Here is a 14,253-nt window from a genome sequence, read left to right as displayed (position 1 = left end):
CATGTTTGTAGGAAACTTTAATATTGTTGTTTTTGTTTGTATGTGAATTGGCTATTTCTAGCCTTTCCTTTTGGTAGTTAAGTTAACCACTAAGTGGGCAATTAAGCTTGTAATGAATATTTTGTAGAGAGAGTTGATGTCATTGTGAATCAATTGAAAAAAAATAGAGAAATAAGTCGGGACTTCTCTCTCTAAAGCTAGACCTCTGAGTTCTAATTCTAAAATTCTCTCTCTCTTATCCTTGCATAATCTCTTGAGTGATTTGCTAGTAGGATTCCTACACATAGTGTATCAAATACATTCCACTAGAAAATAGAAGATAACAGTGTAAACATTATGACATAATAGTAATTACACACAACTTTATTTCTCATGTCCTCTTTTCTCTCCATCAATAATTCTCGTAACTTTATGTAGTTGCAACTTTATTCTGCTACACAGTACTATGTGTTATGCAACTTTATCCCCATGATAATTCTCCATCAATAATATATCCCTTTTGAATGAGACTGCTCCGTGAACATTATTTCTCATCTCCTCTTTTCTCTCCATCAATAATCTTTATAACTTCAATGTGCATGCATGTCATATTTTTTTAGTACAAGTGATAATCAAACTATAAGTGAAGGGGGTTTCACATACACACTACTATGGTGTCATGAGGGTTTGAACTTAAAACCATTAATTTACAAATCAAAGTCCTTTTTTCACTAGATTAAACCTTGTTGGCTATGTCATAAGAATACGTGTTAATTGATAAACATCTTTGTTTCACACATATATTATTCTTCTTTTTTGTCGCACACATTTTTCCTAATTGTTAAGAAACAGTTACCTTATTGTATTGCCGAATAAAACACATACCTATTTTATTTGTATAGTGCAGCTATATTGGGTTTTCCCAATTTTTTATAACAGCTATACTCGGGTTTTTCCATTTAAAAAAAAGAAAAAGAAATCTATACTGGGTTTTTTTTTCCAATTTTTTAGAAAAGAAATAGTATAGCCAGATGGTTAGAGCGGTTTGTTTACAATTTTTTAAAAAGAAATAGTATTTCGCACGGCTCTACTGGGTGTTTTCCAATTTTCTTTATAACATAATAGTATAGCCGGTCGGCTATACTTGGTTTTTAGGCTTTTTAAAAAGAAATCGGCTATGCTATGTTTTCGCCCTGCCATACTCATATTTTTTAAAATTCTTTTAAAGAAATAGTACGGCCGGGCGGCTATACCCGTTTTTCCCTTTGTTAATAAAAGAAATCGTATAGCCGCGCGGCTATACTCGGTTTTGAAAAAAATTTAAACAGCATATAACCGCCCGGTAAAATACCAACATTTTGTAATAAAATTAAATCTTCTCGCCCCCCTCTTTTTATTTTAAGAAATTTTTATTGATAGATATCTTTATTGATCAGTAATAATAATGCCTCTCATTTTTATTTTGTATATACAAAAATATTAATTTTGTTATTAATTTATAATTTTTTTTAATAAAATTAAATTTTTAATTTGTAAATTTTATTTGGATTTGAAAGGGTATACATAAAGGAAGTGGGAGAGAAGGGATTTCATAATTGGATTGGGGTTTTATTCTGCCCCAGCCTGGCTGAGGAAGAATTACGGGGCGTAAAACAAAAAAATATATACTAGGGATTTCCAATTTTTTATAAAAGAAATAGTATAGCCGCGCGGCTATACCAGGGTGCGGCCAATTTTTTATACCAAAAATAGTATAGCCGCCCGGCTATACTCGTTTTTTAACAATTTTTTTTAAAAGAAATAATATTTCTCACGGCTATATTGGGTTTTTTCCAATTTTTTTATAACAGGGACTTCAAAAAAAAAACACTACAAACGAAGGACAGGATGGAAACGACACGTCGCATTATATGCGACAAAATTACTAAACTGAAGCTTTCGTGTAGTTGCAGTCTCGTTCGTTACGTTCGAAGTGGACCTTTTGAGATTTGAAACCTACACACAAACTCCTCCATCCTTAACTTCTAACACCCAACTGCTTATCTCATTATTCTATTTTATTATTTTATAAATCCTGTATTTAATTTTAATTTGTTTTTATTTTCTCTGCGGCCTCCGTCAAATTGTTCAAACATTCCAAGGTAAATCCTATGTCTTCTACAAATTCTGTAATTTTAGCTTCCAATAATTTCGTTTTGTTTGATCTCTCTCACTCTGTTTGGATGCCAAACAGGGCACTAATGGGAATTTATTTGTTATGATTGTAGCTTTTTTATTATATCGCAAGTTTTAATCTTTTTTTCCAATTTACCGGTCAATCTGATGAAAAAGTTGGAATTTTTCTTTCAGCATTCAATTTATGAATCAGATTATTTCTTGGAAACTTGATTCTTATTTGTTCTCTGTTTGTTTTGGTAGAAAATGGTTTCTGGGTTAGTTTTGATTTTCAGTTTTAAGGAACAACCAAGTTTCGTTTCTGCCCTGTTGCTTGACTGAATTGTTTGCATGAAGCAAAAAGAAAAAGGAAACTAAAAATTTCAGGCCTGTGATTTGTCATATTTTGTGTGTAATAATTTTGTTAGCTTGAATGTTAACAATCCTGCTTTTAATCTGCAGATGAAAGTTGGGTTTTCAAATTGTGCTGCTGTTTTGCTGCTGACATTTTTGGTGAGCCTACAAGCAGTTTTTGGGATCAGATTTGTGATTGACAGAGAAGAATGCTTCTCTCATAATGTTCAATATGAAGGAGATACTGTCCACATCTCTTTTGTTGTAATTAAGGTGGATGCATCTTGGCATTATACTCAAGACGGTGTTGACCTCGTGGTAAGCTCGACATTTGTTCCCTGATTTGGGTTTGATAATTTCTCATATATGGTTTTAGCCATGCCATGATCTCTTTCATTTACTGCTGATTTAATAAGACAGCTCATAACGTATGTAGCTAAACTGGAAACCATGTGTTTGCATAAGCAAAAACGTAAATGGATCATAGTGGTTGAAGATCTTGCATTATTCCATGCCTATATTGTTAAGCATAATATTGAGAGGCATGTTAACTTTTTTCTTTTTGGGCCAAAGAGAGGCATTTTAACTGAAAACCCACCTGTGATCGTACAATGTCATTGGAATTTTCAGGTGAAGGGACCTTCTGGTGAGCAGATTCACGATTTTCGTGACAAGACAAGTGAGAAGTTTGATTTTGTCACTCGTCACAAAGGAGTCCATCAGTTCTGCTTCACCAACAAGTCGCCTTATCATGAAACCATAGACTTTGATATACACGTTAGCCATTTTACATACTATGATCAACATGCAAAAGATGGTGAGCGGTTGCTTTGTGCTTCTTTTGAAATCTTTAGTTATTCTTTCAACTGTTGACCGCTCTTTGTGAAATAAGGAGACGGACTTATGACATTTTTGTTTGCATATATGCAGAGCATTTTAACCCATTGTTAGAGCAGGTATCAAAGTTAGAGGAAGCTCTTTACAACATTCAGTTTGAGCAGCATTGGCTCGAGGCTCAGACCGAACGCCAGGCAATAGGTATCTGCTGAACTCCGGTTACCAAATATAGAGGAAGCTTTTACACTTAAGTTGAACTAATATTGATTCCGTAGTGTGCATAGACAAATATGTTTCTCGACAAACATGTGAAACATAATTTTAATTTTGATCTCTTTGTTACGTAAATTGCCCTGGCAATCGTTGATGCAGTAAACGAAGCAATGAGCCGGAGGGCGATCCACAAGGCCTTCTTTGAATCAGCAGCACTTGTTGGTGCCAGCGCTCTCCAAGTTTACCTTCTTCGCCGCCTCTTTGAACGAAAGCTTGGGGTGACCAGAGTCTGAACTTGTCTTAGCCAGAGATATTACCAATAGAAGAGCTTTACACTTAACTGTTATTCCCCCATGCTTCTGTTTTTTTATTTCAATTTTATCCCGCAGGAATAAATCATGTATAGAAACCATCACTTTGGAAGCTAAGCCATCTCATTGTTTCTTGTGGAATCCCTTCGAGTCTCAAAATTCTCTTCTTCTTTTTTGGGGGCTGGGGGGAAATTCTTTGAATACGAATAACCTGAAATTGTGTTCATTTCTTCATAGAAAGAAGAAAAAGGAAATTGTGTTCATTTGGGCATTGAATGTTCATGTGTGCAAATGCGAGCATAAGCTTTCTGATTTCAGCCATATAATAACAGGCTACTTGTGCAGTTACACAGTTTAAATAAAATTCACACGAGAATTCTAAATGGTTTTTGCAAATAATATTATAATAAAAATTCAAATTAAAAATGAACGGATTTAACAAAACTAAGGGAACATTCCCTCCAAAATTGTTAGAAGACCTAATCCATACTAAAAATGAACAGTTTGGGGGCTTGAATTTCAGTTGACATATGAACAGTTTGTTGTTCATATGAATTTTTGACCCCAGAAAAGAAGTTGAGATGTATAATGAGTAAAAATGAGATGTTATATTTATTTGTATTCAAAAGAAAATTTTAGGGGTACGATTCCATTTTCTCTTATTGGTACCAGAGATCCATAACATGGAAAATACATACAAAATAATTTAACAATCCGCAGAGAGGTCCCCTAGAAGAAAAGAAGAAAAAGTTTCTGAATTTTCAAAACAAAAACAAAAACAAAATAATTTCACACACAAGACGGGTTTGATAATACAACGAAGGAAGAAAAGAAAAAAAAATGTCATAAGCAAAGCTCTAAAGCGTGTAGCAAAAGATAAGACAAGAAACAGATTGGCATTCTAAATACCAATCACAACAACATCAGACAATATAGATACAATAAGTATATTTGTCTTCTTTACTCCTCCCGTCACAAAGGTTTTTTTTTTTTTTTTTACGCCACAATAAATTCCATCCATCATTGCTATACAGCTCCCTATCTTTGGAAAAATATGGTAGAGCCAGTTACAGAACACCGTACTCTTCTATTGAAGCACTTCCATGGAGACAACCTTGTCAAGATTCGGCTGGTGGTTGATGAATGCAGCAAAACCATTTTTTCTGCGCATTGTGAAATCATCCACAAGGAGAGAGAAAGTCAAGCAAACTAAAACAACTTTCGGCAGCAGAAATGATTCGAAGCACAAAAACAGATGCACAAAGACATAAACGTAGTAAGAATGAAAGGGCCGCATAATGATCAACTGACCACAAGATGAGTAAATACTAAAGTCCTGGGCCACTAGTTCTTTCCAAACAACTGTGACTATTAGGCGACATCTATCTTAAACAAGGCAGAATCAGAGGGTTCATGTTCCAATTCCACTCCCGTGGAGCAATCAAATAATGCAGATAAATAGCCAAATCGTCTTCCTTTCTTTTCTTTTTCAAAATCTTGCCTCTAAATATTATATTAGTCCTTTTCCTCTCTTCCTAACTACAATTCTTTACAAGAAGTCGGTTGTATTGATCTTTATTAACTGGTAGGCTGAGTGTGATCAATAAGGCAGTGTTACATTGATATGCAGTCTACTTTTTTGGTGAGAAAGGTATGCTATCTATTCAAGTTGTGTATTGTACTACTGTCACTTGAAAATCAAAAGCTTGTAACTACGCAAACCACCATCAACTGGAAAAAGAATGAATTCTTATTGGCTGTCCCACTTATTTATCAAATCATTAGAGAAAGAAATGAGACAACTGTTCTGAGAAAGCATCTTACAGATGGAGGCCTGCCGGGCTCAACTCCATGCCTTATATTAGGATCGGCCTTTCCTGGTGACTCAGGTTTTCCACCTGTCTTCTTCTCATCCCTAGCCTTGTTGAAGATCACAGTAAACCCCTCAGCTGAAGCAGGATCATTGACATCCCATTCACCAAATTTAGGGAGTGGCCTACCCTTTTCCTGCTAGCAATCAGAAAAATATTTGCACTATTATTCAGCCGAGTAATGCAAATGGCAGGCAAGTATAAGTTTACAGAGCTAATGATTGACAGGCAATAAAATCTTCTCTCAACTACAAAAATATAAATATAAATATATATATATATATATATAAAATAAATAACAAAAGGACAAACCAGCACTATTTTACAACCTGAACTCATCCGGGTTGTCATCTATCACACACCCCACACAAGAATAAAATTGCACCAACCACAGAGGACAGAACGCCAGAAACCCAATGTCAGGCTACCCCTAGATTTCTAAACTACAAATGACCACTCAATAGGATCAAATACTTTCAAAAAGGTTCCAAGACAATTATCTACCACCATACACGTACTGGCCCCCTATATTTATAAACGTATACCAATAACTTGCAACTTAGCCTTCACATGCCAAAGACCAACTCAATCTAACAATTCCAACCTGACCTCAACCTGAGTAAATGCTAAATGGATCCAGTTTCCAAAAACACTTCAGTAAGGATATGGAACACTGAGTAAGATTATGGAACAATGAGTTTAAAACCTGGCTACTACTATCCCCCTAAATCCTGCTCAGTGCTGCATCTTTAGGATAATCCTAGAAAACCAGAAAATGAGATGGGTTTTGTCTCCTGATCAAATGATAGGAGCCGCTCCAAGATGATAGGAACTGCTCCAATGGCATTTCACTGAACTCAACATTATAAGGGAAAAACAGAAGAATACACAGACAAGAAATGGCTAGCGTTCAGAAAGCGTTTAACACATATAAAAGGAAATGGAGCTAATATCCTATCAAAATCAGACAGAAGAGGAAGACGCTCAGAAAAGCCTACTGATTTTGAATTAGGACATCAAGCAATTTAGAAACATAACTCAAGTCATATTCAGGAAGCACTCATCACAGCTGTTCAACCCACCAGATTCATGTTATTAAAATAAAAACTATAAAGATACATGAATTGAATGAAAAGAAGGAAAAAAAAAAAACAGGTAAAAAGAACTCTAACCTTCTCCCAGGACATAAAAACCCAAATAGAAGAAAGCTTTTTAGTTCTTACAGAAATCCTTGTTTTGGACAAGGAAATTACAACAAAACCCTTCTTCATCCAACTATTCTACGCATTCAGAATCAGCATAACACACACATACACACAGAACCACATATACGTGAGCGTGGAATACTTAGGAAATATCAAATGCCCTTAATATAATAAGCAAAATCACCATGAATTAGGTAGAAGTTTGTATAAGATTATATGCCCCACTCAAAAACAATGAAGGACAACAAATAATAACAATACCAACACTAAATAGAAATGCAGACTCGAAAAATATTCTAACTTGATAATTTTGTAAGAAAGATAAGGGAAAATTTGTCATTCACCATTCCTTTTCTGGTCGTTTCATTTTCACCATTCCTATTGAAACCAAACTAAAAGAAAATTGAAAAGTTAAAATCTGCTCCTCTGGAAATCCAAAATTGCATCATGTAACTGCGGAAACTCGAAAATCAAAAAACAAAAGAAAAAAACATAAATTTTGCTCAAAATTAATGCAAAATAAATACTACAATAGATTGATCTGAGTCAATTACAGTTGAATTAATACAGATTAACCAAGAAATCTATGAAATACAGCTAAAGCCAATAAAAAACCGGAGCAAATCCAGCAAATTAAGCATCACAAAGATTAAAAATAAAAAACAAAAAAGCATACAAATATTAAGAATTTATATTCAGATTGAAGAAAGAGACGAAGGCGATTACGTACCGACATGAATTCGATCAAAAAGGAAAACTTTTTTTTTTTTTCCGGGAAAAGAAATGACTCGGAAAGCAAAGCGAGCGAGAGAGAGAGAGAGAGAGAGAGAGAGAGAGAGAGAGAGAGAGAGAGAGAGAGGTTGGGCCAAAAATGGGCCTATAATTGCAGTGTGAAATCTGGGAATATGAGGCTTTAACGGTTCGCTTTTTTCTTGAATAAACGGCGTTATGTTGTGAAAAGGGAACGGAAATATTGTTCGGTCGCCGTTTGGTCAACGTCAGCGCTGACGTGGTTTGTGTGTTTGAAATGAAATTGAAAGGAAGGCAAATTATAAATAAATAAATAAATAAAGTAATAACGGAACGGGATGGTGAGCTGGCAGACGGAGTGAGGAAGTTAGGAGTAGCTGTTGGGTTGCACAGAGGCAAAAACAGCACATTGACTTGCTGGCATTCGTAGCGTTTAAAATTTCAAACAGTTTGGCGTCTCCATGTCCTCTATATTAATCAAATTAATTAATTAATCAATTAATGTAGATACCAACTTTTTTCTCTTTCCATTAATGGAAAAAAAAAAATGTATAATTTTTTTTCCAAACAGATAGTTAGTAAATTAGCATATTATACTTGTATGTATTTCTATTTTTTCGTACATTTCTCAATTATATAAAATAATGTGTTTTTTAAAACGCAAATGTATTATTTGTGTGTTATATGCATCTGTATTTTTTTGAATTATACACTTTTGTCAAATGCATTATACACTTATTATACGCAAGCAGACTATTGAAAAAAAAGACTACAAATAATTTTAAATTTTTTATATGATAGCTGAATTTTTCGCCGTATGCTGTTAACAAATTTACCGAATACTACACTAATGTATTTCATATGTACTATACTCAGTCCTGTGTTTTAATAAGTATGGTTCAAAGCTCTAGTTTATGTTCATAAGGTAAATCTTATTTATTCGAATTCTACAAGCAAATTTCAAACGGTGTTTCTTGATTCCCATTTTTTTTTTCCCTTGTGCCCATCAAAACTCTGCAACTTGCAAGTTATAAGCTTTGAACATATAAAGAAGACAAGATGAGACAATGTGAATATATACAAATCAATATGAACATTATTAATTATACAAAGTCAACAATAGCAATTCATCCATGTAAATTTTGCTAGATTCTGTCTGCCATGCCCATAACAAAGGCATTATATTTTGCAAAAGAGAACCCTAAAATACATGGCAGCACATCAACATATTCCCTTGCAGTGAAGTCCCTGTGCCTCCAGCATCAGGTGCAAAATGAAGATGTAGATTGAGACACCCGCTTCATTTGGCTCCCTCAATCAATGGCCAACTTCTTTCTCTATCAAAGAGCTGTTTCCTCCACCTTTATTGGCATGTGACGTGTCTAACCAAAATTTGGCTAGTCATAGCCCCCAGGATAGATTATAATTCATTATTCACTGCAGAAAGAAAAATGGTGAACTTAGATTTGATACAAACAAGAAGATTTTGGGGATGGTGGAAAGCTTTGCATAAACGTATTTTTGGGCAAAAAAAACTGACTGATTAGGCAACGAATGGCACTGATTACTGATCCTGACCTTCCAAGCAGTGAGCCAAATGACACTGCTCTCTCAAACATCCTGATTCCTCAACTACAATAAACTAGCTCAAGAATCATGTTTATAGGAAGGAAGTATCATGTGCAAGAGTCTGCTCTTAAACCCTTATCCATTGCACAGAAACCAAGAGCCCGTCTATTTGATAGGTGGAGTGCAACAATGAAATAATCAGACACGGCGATAAAAGAAAGAACCACCTAAAAGAAATAATAGCATATTACCTATCAGCAAACCTTATGCATTATATGAGAGCATCTTTAGCATTCCAGCACTTGTTTCCAGAAAGAAGCCTATGTTACCTAAAGAAAATGTAAAGAAAATATTAGTGTTAAAAGGGTAAATACCTGTAGCCCTTGATCATAAAAGAAAACAGGGGCCTGTAAATGCATTAAGTAAAAGTTGGAACTCACATAGAATGGGGCATGATTCATTTTGCCACAACAAATATCATATCACAAAACATGACATCCAAGCATGAGGTAGACTGCATTTCACCTAAAGTAGCAGAAAATACATTACTAATAAATACAAGAAGATATATGTTGTTAAAGAAAGTGGAAGATAAGGAAAGGTATTAGAGAATGCAGCTTACTCTATAAACTATAGCAGAACGTCATGTTGTATTATAACTTCAGTAAGCGATGAGAGCCATTGCAGTCTCATCTCTCAACGGACCTCAAGTAGAAAGGTTTATATCAAAACTTCGTTAAGTAAAGTGAACCAATCACAATCCCATCTCCCATCAGACCTCCGGTAGAAAAGTTTATATCATAACTTGGTTAAGTAATGAAAGCCCATTGCGGTCGTATATCCCAATCCAAGTACAGCTTTACTACCTCTCTTTAGTATTAGTTCCTTTTATGCGCCTCAAAGAATTTAGTCTTCCCATTGCATTCATCAACCCCTCATGTAGCATTTGGGCGCTTCCATCCAAATTTCCAGATATCAGTCCCCTTTCAGATAAATCTCCCAAAAGTTGTTCAGCTTTAATAAGATTATTATGAGAGGAAACAGCACCAATGAGCAGAGTGTAAGTTGTCGTGTTGGGCATGAGACCTCTTTGTTTCATCTCCTCATAAAGCTCAAATGCAACCACAACATCACCATTAGCACAAAGGCCTGAAATGAGAACATTAAACACAGGGACATCAAGCTTCACACCACAGCATTCCATTGTGCCCCTCAGTTTTAGAGCCACTGCAAGGTTGGCTTGTTTGCAGAACATGTGCATCAAAGTAGTAAAAGTAGCAGTTGTTGGAATGAGTTTCATTCGAAGCATGCGATCAAGAACCAGCATTGCTTCTTCAATCTTCCCGCATTTCGCGAGCCCTCTAACCAGAGCACTCTCAGCAATGTCACTGGTAGTAACACCAAGAGCCTCTATATGATCTTTTAGTTCGAATGCTCCTTGTATATCTCCCACTCTACACATACCATTAATTAAGGTGAAATAATGTGTATCCTTGGGAGTGAAACCTTTTTCCAACATTTCATAAAGAAGGGCACGGGATGCTTGGAAATCTTGGCTTCTGAATAGTCCATTCAAGATAGCAACGTGGGTGTCTATATTAGCAGAAACTCGTAACAGATTCAGGACACTAACTAGCTCAAAGGCCTTCACCATCTTACCAGTCTCAGAATACTTGCTAACAAGCATGTTAACTGTTAGATGATCAGCTATAGCACCTTCCATTATCATCTTATTCAACATTTTGTGGCCAACATCCAACATACCGGACTCGCATAATCCAAGAATAAGAGAGTGGCAAGTCAATTTGTCGGGAAATAATCTGGCCCGGATCATGTTATTGTATAACATAGAGCATTTCACGAGGTCCCGGTTCTTCGAGTATCCATGCAAGAGAATATTATAAGTAGCCAAATTAGGGCACAATCTGCTGCTCCTCATAGTTGAAAACAGTTCATTTGCCTTCATTAGTTTTCCCATCCTCGAGTATCCATCTATCATGACATTACAAGCAACAGTATCCAAGTATAGACCTTTGTTCTCCATCTCTTCAAAGAGATACAAAGCAGCCTTAGACTGGCCAGTCTTGAAAAGGCCATCGACTAGACAGGTATACATTATTGCACTTTGTGAGCAAGTCACTTTTCCCATGAGTTTCCCAAACAACAGGATGGCGGCAACCATTTTTCCCTTCCGGCATAACCCAGCAAGAAGGCTACCATACGTATAATCATCAGGCAGAACATTATTCTCAACCATCTCATCAAGAAGGGAAACAGCCTCTTGCAGATTTCCAGATTTACATGTCTCATAAATTATTGTATTGTAGATAACAGTATCAACAACAGATGGAATGCCGTGGAGTTTCTTCAAAAATTTCCTTGCTTCCCCAAAATTTCCACCCTTGCATAGCCCTTTCAGTATACTTCCATATGTGAATGGAGTTGGATGATGACCTGACTTAATCATTTCATCAAACATAGAAAATGATTTTAATCCATTTCCCATGTTTCCATGGCCATTTATTATACAATCATAAGTAACGGAATCGGGATCAAGACCCATACTGCCCATATGACGCATGAAATCTTCGGCCACTTCTACTTTTCCAGCTTCACAAAGCGAAGCAACCAATATGTTACATGTGAAACGGTCAGCACCATGGCCATTGTGATTCATAACAGCATAAATCTTTAACGCTTCAACTATGTTGCCCATCTTGCAAGAGTTGTAGATTAAAGTAGAACATATTATTCTATTCGGTGCAAGGCCAGCTTTATAAATCTTACATAGTATCTCCCTTGCATGTTTCATCTTCCCAGCTCTGCAAAGTCCATTTACAAGCACCGAAAATGCTATAATATCAGGATCCACACCATCCTGGACCATCATATTAAACAACTGCATAGCTTCATCAAGCAACCCATTTTTGCATAACCCATCCATGATCGCTGTATATATAGTACAACTAATAACAATCCCATTCATCCGCATTCTCTCAAAAAGACTTCTTGCTAAATCAAACTTGGCATGCTTACACAGCCCATTCAAAAGAGCCCCATAGCTGACTTCATTAGGTCTTAGTCCCATAGCTTCCATCATGTCCAAAAGTCTGAAAGCTTCTTCAAGCTTACCATTTTGGCAGAGTCCACCAATCAAAGCATTGAAAGTAACAAAATTCGGTGAAAGATTAAAAGTAGACATCTCATCAAAAACCCGGGTAGCAACACCAAGTTTCCCCTCCATCACAAACCCATTAATAAGAATATTGTAGGTAACCTCATTAGGAGATAACTTCTTCCTTCTCATTTTCTTCAACAGTAAATAACCTTTTGCACTCCTATTGTTTCTACATAAATCACCAATTAGCATGTTATATGTACATACGTCTGCTTCTATACCCTTAGAACCCATGTGATCAATAAGCTCAAAGGCTGTTTTATACCTCCCTTTCTTGCAGTACCAATTGAGCAAAGTGTTATAACTAACTATATTTGGAACATAGCCACTCTTTTCCATCTTTCTCAGAAGATAACTAGCTTTCTTAAGCTTCCCTTCAACACATAAAAGACTAATCAATATATTAAACGTAGCGACATCAGGGCAAATCTTATTGGCAAGCATTTCTTTGAAAAAAGACCATACTGACCCAGCTTTCTGGTCCTTTGCCAACCAAGCTAGGATCATATTACAAGTACAAGTGGACGGCCTAAATCCCCGAAAACCCATTAAATACGAAGTCTCTACAGCATAATCAACCATTCCTTCCCTTAAATAAACTCTAATTAGAAGGTCAAAGACTGAAGGGTTTGAATTGCAAAGAGAGTAAGTATCCATCAGAGCACCAAAAACAGGTTTTGGGGCAATTCCCATTTGCAACAAATGCCCCAAAATTGATTTGGCAGAGTCATACATTCTAGCTCGAACAAGTATATGGGTTGTAACAGAAAGTATGTGAGTGAGGTGGTTGAGTTCCAAACCAGGTTGTTTAATGACCCAATTGAGAAATTTCAAAGCCAGCCTTCCATGTACTGGTCTAAGAGAAGCCAACCTATAATCCATGTGGTTCAGAGACTCCCAACGGTCTATGGTGAGAATTGCATATATGCTCTTCTCCATTTCTGTGCCTGTAGTTCCCAAATGTATAACAGTTTAGCCTAAAAGAAAAGCACACTCTGCCCAAAAAATCAAAACTTTAATCTCAAAACACACACTCAGCGAGAAGCGTAGAGAAAGTGACATACCAGAGGTTTGTGTGCTTTTTTTGTGAGCTATGTTTCTGGCATCATCATCTCCAAGATTTGTTTTGATGTCTTGGAAGAAAGCATGAAAAGCTCTGAACTTTGAAATTCGGTGGGAAATTAGAGAGAATTGTTTACCTCTAGTCGTTGAGGAGGACAACATTGAGTTTGAGTGCTATGCTTCTTTCTCATGACCGCCTTCTTTTTCACACTGAAGGAAATGATAAAGAGCGCGTATCTTTGAGCGCCGGTGAACACGACTAACTGACAACCCGTTGGATAACATCCACCGGCTGAAATATTTAACACACGAATATGGCTTATACATATAATTTGCTACACAAAAAACTATTATACATAATAAATAAATAAAAAAAAGAATTTTAATAAAAATATATATAACTTTTTATAAAAAAAATTTATAAAAAGAGTTAGGGGCCAAGAAAAGAAATTGTTGATTCTTTTGGTACCTCTCCACTTTCTCCATTAAGAAAATTTGAGATTATAAATAAATGGTAAGAAAATTTGAGATTATAAATAAATGGTGCTAATTTTCCCACTCCGCTTTTGTGCATTTACACTCCCTTTGTTGAAAATTGTATATTCCCACTCCTCTTCAATTTTAACCAACATTTCAACCTATTAAAAAAACGCATTTGTTTTAGAAGCTAAAAATATGTAGATGCTCTTCATAATATGTAGAAAAAACAAATGTATTATTATGAGAAAATAAAATGATCCAATATGTATTCCTAAGTATATATTTGTATT

The 14,253-nt window shown here is 35.7% G+C and overlaps 3 protein-coding genes across 7 annotated transcripts; 1 reads left to right on the top strand and 2 right to left on the bottom strand.

Annotated features, from left to right (window-relative positions):
• LOC18773344 (transmembrane emp24 domain-containing protein p24beta2) lies at positions 1,930–4,111 on the top strand. Its single transcript, XM_007205837.2, has 5 exons — positions 1,930–2,120; positions 2,596–2,805; positions 3,118–3,304; positions 3,418–3,525; positions 3,697–4,111. The coding sequence occupies exons 2-5, from the start codon at positions 2,596–2,598 to the stop codon at positions 3,828–3,830; spliced, it is 639 nt and encodes a 212-aa protein (XP_007205899.1). The 5' UTR covers positions 1,930–2,120; the 3' UTR covers positions 3,831–4,111.
• Positions 4,579–7,783, bottom strand: LOC18772841 (RPM1-interacting protein 4). Its single transcript, XM_007207337.2, has 3 exons — positions 7,655–7,783; positions 5,673–5,855; positions 4,579–5,011 (listed from the first exon to the last, which is right to left on the bottom strand). Exons 1-3 carry the CDS (start codon positions 7,658–7,660, stop codon positions 4,967–4,969), a joined length of 234 nt encoding a protein of 77 aa, XP_007207399.1. The 5' UTR covers positions 7,661–7,783; the 3' UTR covers positions 4,579–4,966.
• On the bottom strand, positions 8,735–13,799 carry LOC18774296 (pentatricopeptide repeat-containing protein At5g55840). Of its 5 annotated transcripts, none has more exons than XM_020567324.1 (5): positions 13,486–13,799; positions 9,866–13,368; positions 9,684–9,768; positions 9,215–9,572; positions 8,735–9,111 (listed from the first exon to the last, which is right to left on the bottom strand). In XM_020567324.1, the coding sequence occupies exons 1-2, from the start codon at positions 13,643–13,645 to the stop codon at positions 10,106–10,108; spliced, it is 3,423 nt and encodes a 1,140-aa protein (XP_020422913.1). In that variant the 5' UTR covers positions 13,646–13,799; the 3' UTR covers positions 8,735–9,111; positions 9,215–9,572; positions 9,684–9,768; positions 9,866–10,105. The 5 variants fall into 5 exon arrangements, with proteins under 5 accessions (XP_020422913.1, XP_020422912.1, XP_020422911.1 ...); XM_020567323.1 differs by having other exon boundaries at positions 9,253–9,572; XM_020567322.1 differs by having other exon boundaries at positions 8,735–9,408; positions 9,495–9,572.

Source organism: Prunus persica, chromosome G6 (assembly GCF_000346465.2).
Source record: "Prunus persica cultivar Lovell chromosome G6, Prunus_persica_NCBIv2, whole genome shotgun sequence".
Taxonomy (NCBI): Eukaryota; Viridiplantae; Streptophyta; class Magnoliopsida; order Rosales; family Rosaceae; genus Prunus; species Prunus persica.
Note: the sequence above shows the minus strand (reverse complement) of the source record. Positions and strands in the feature narration are given on the sequence as shown.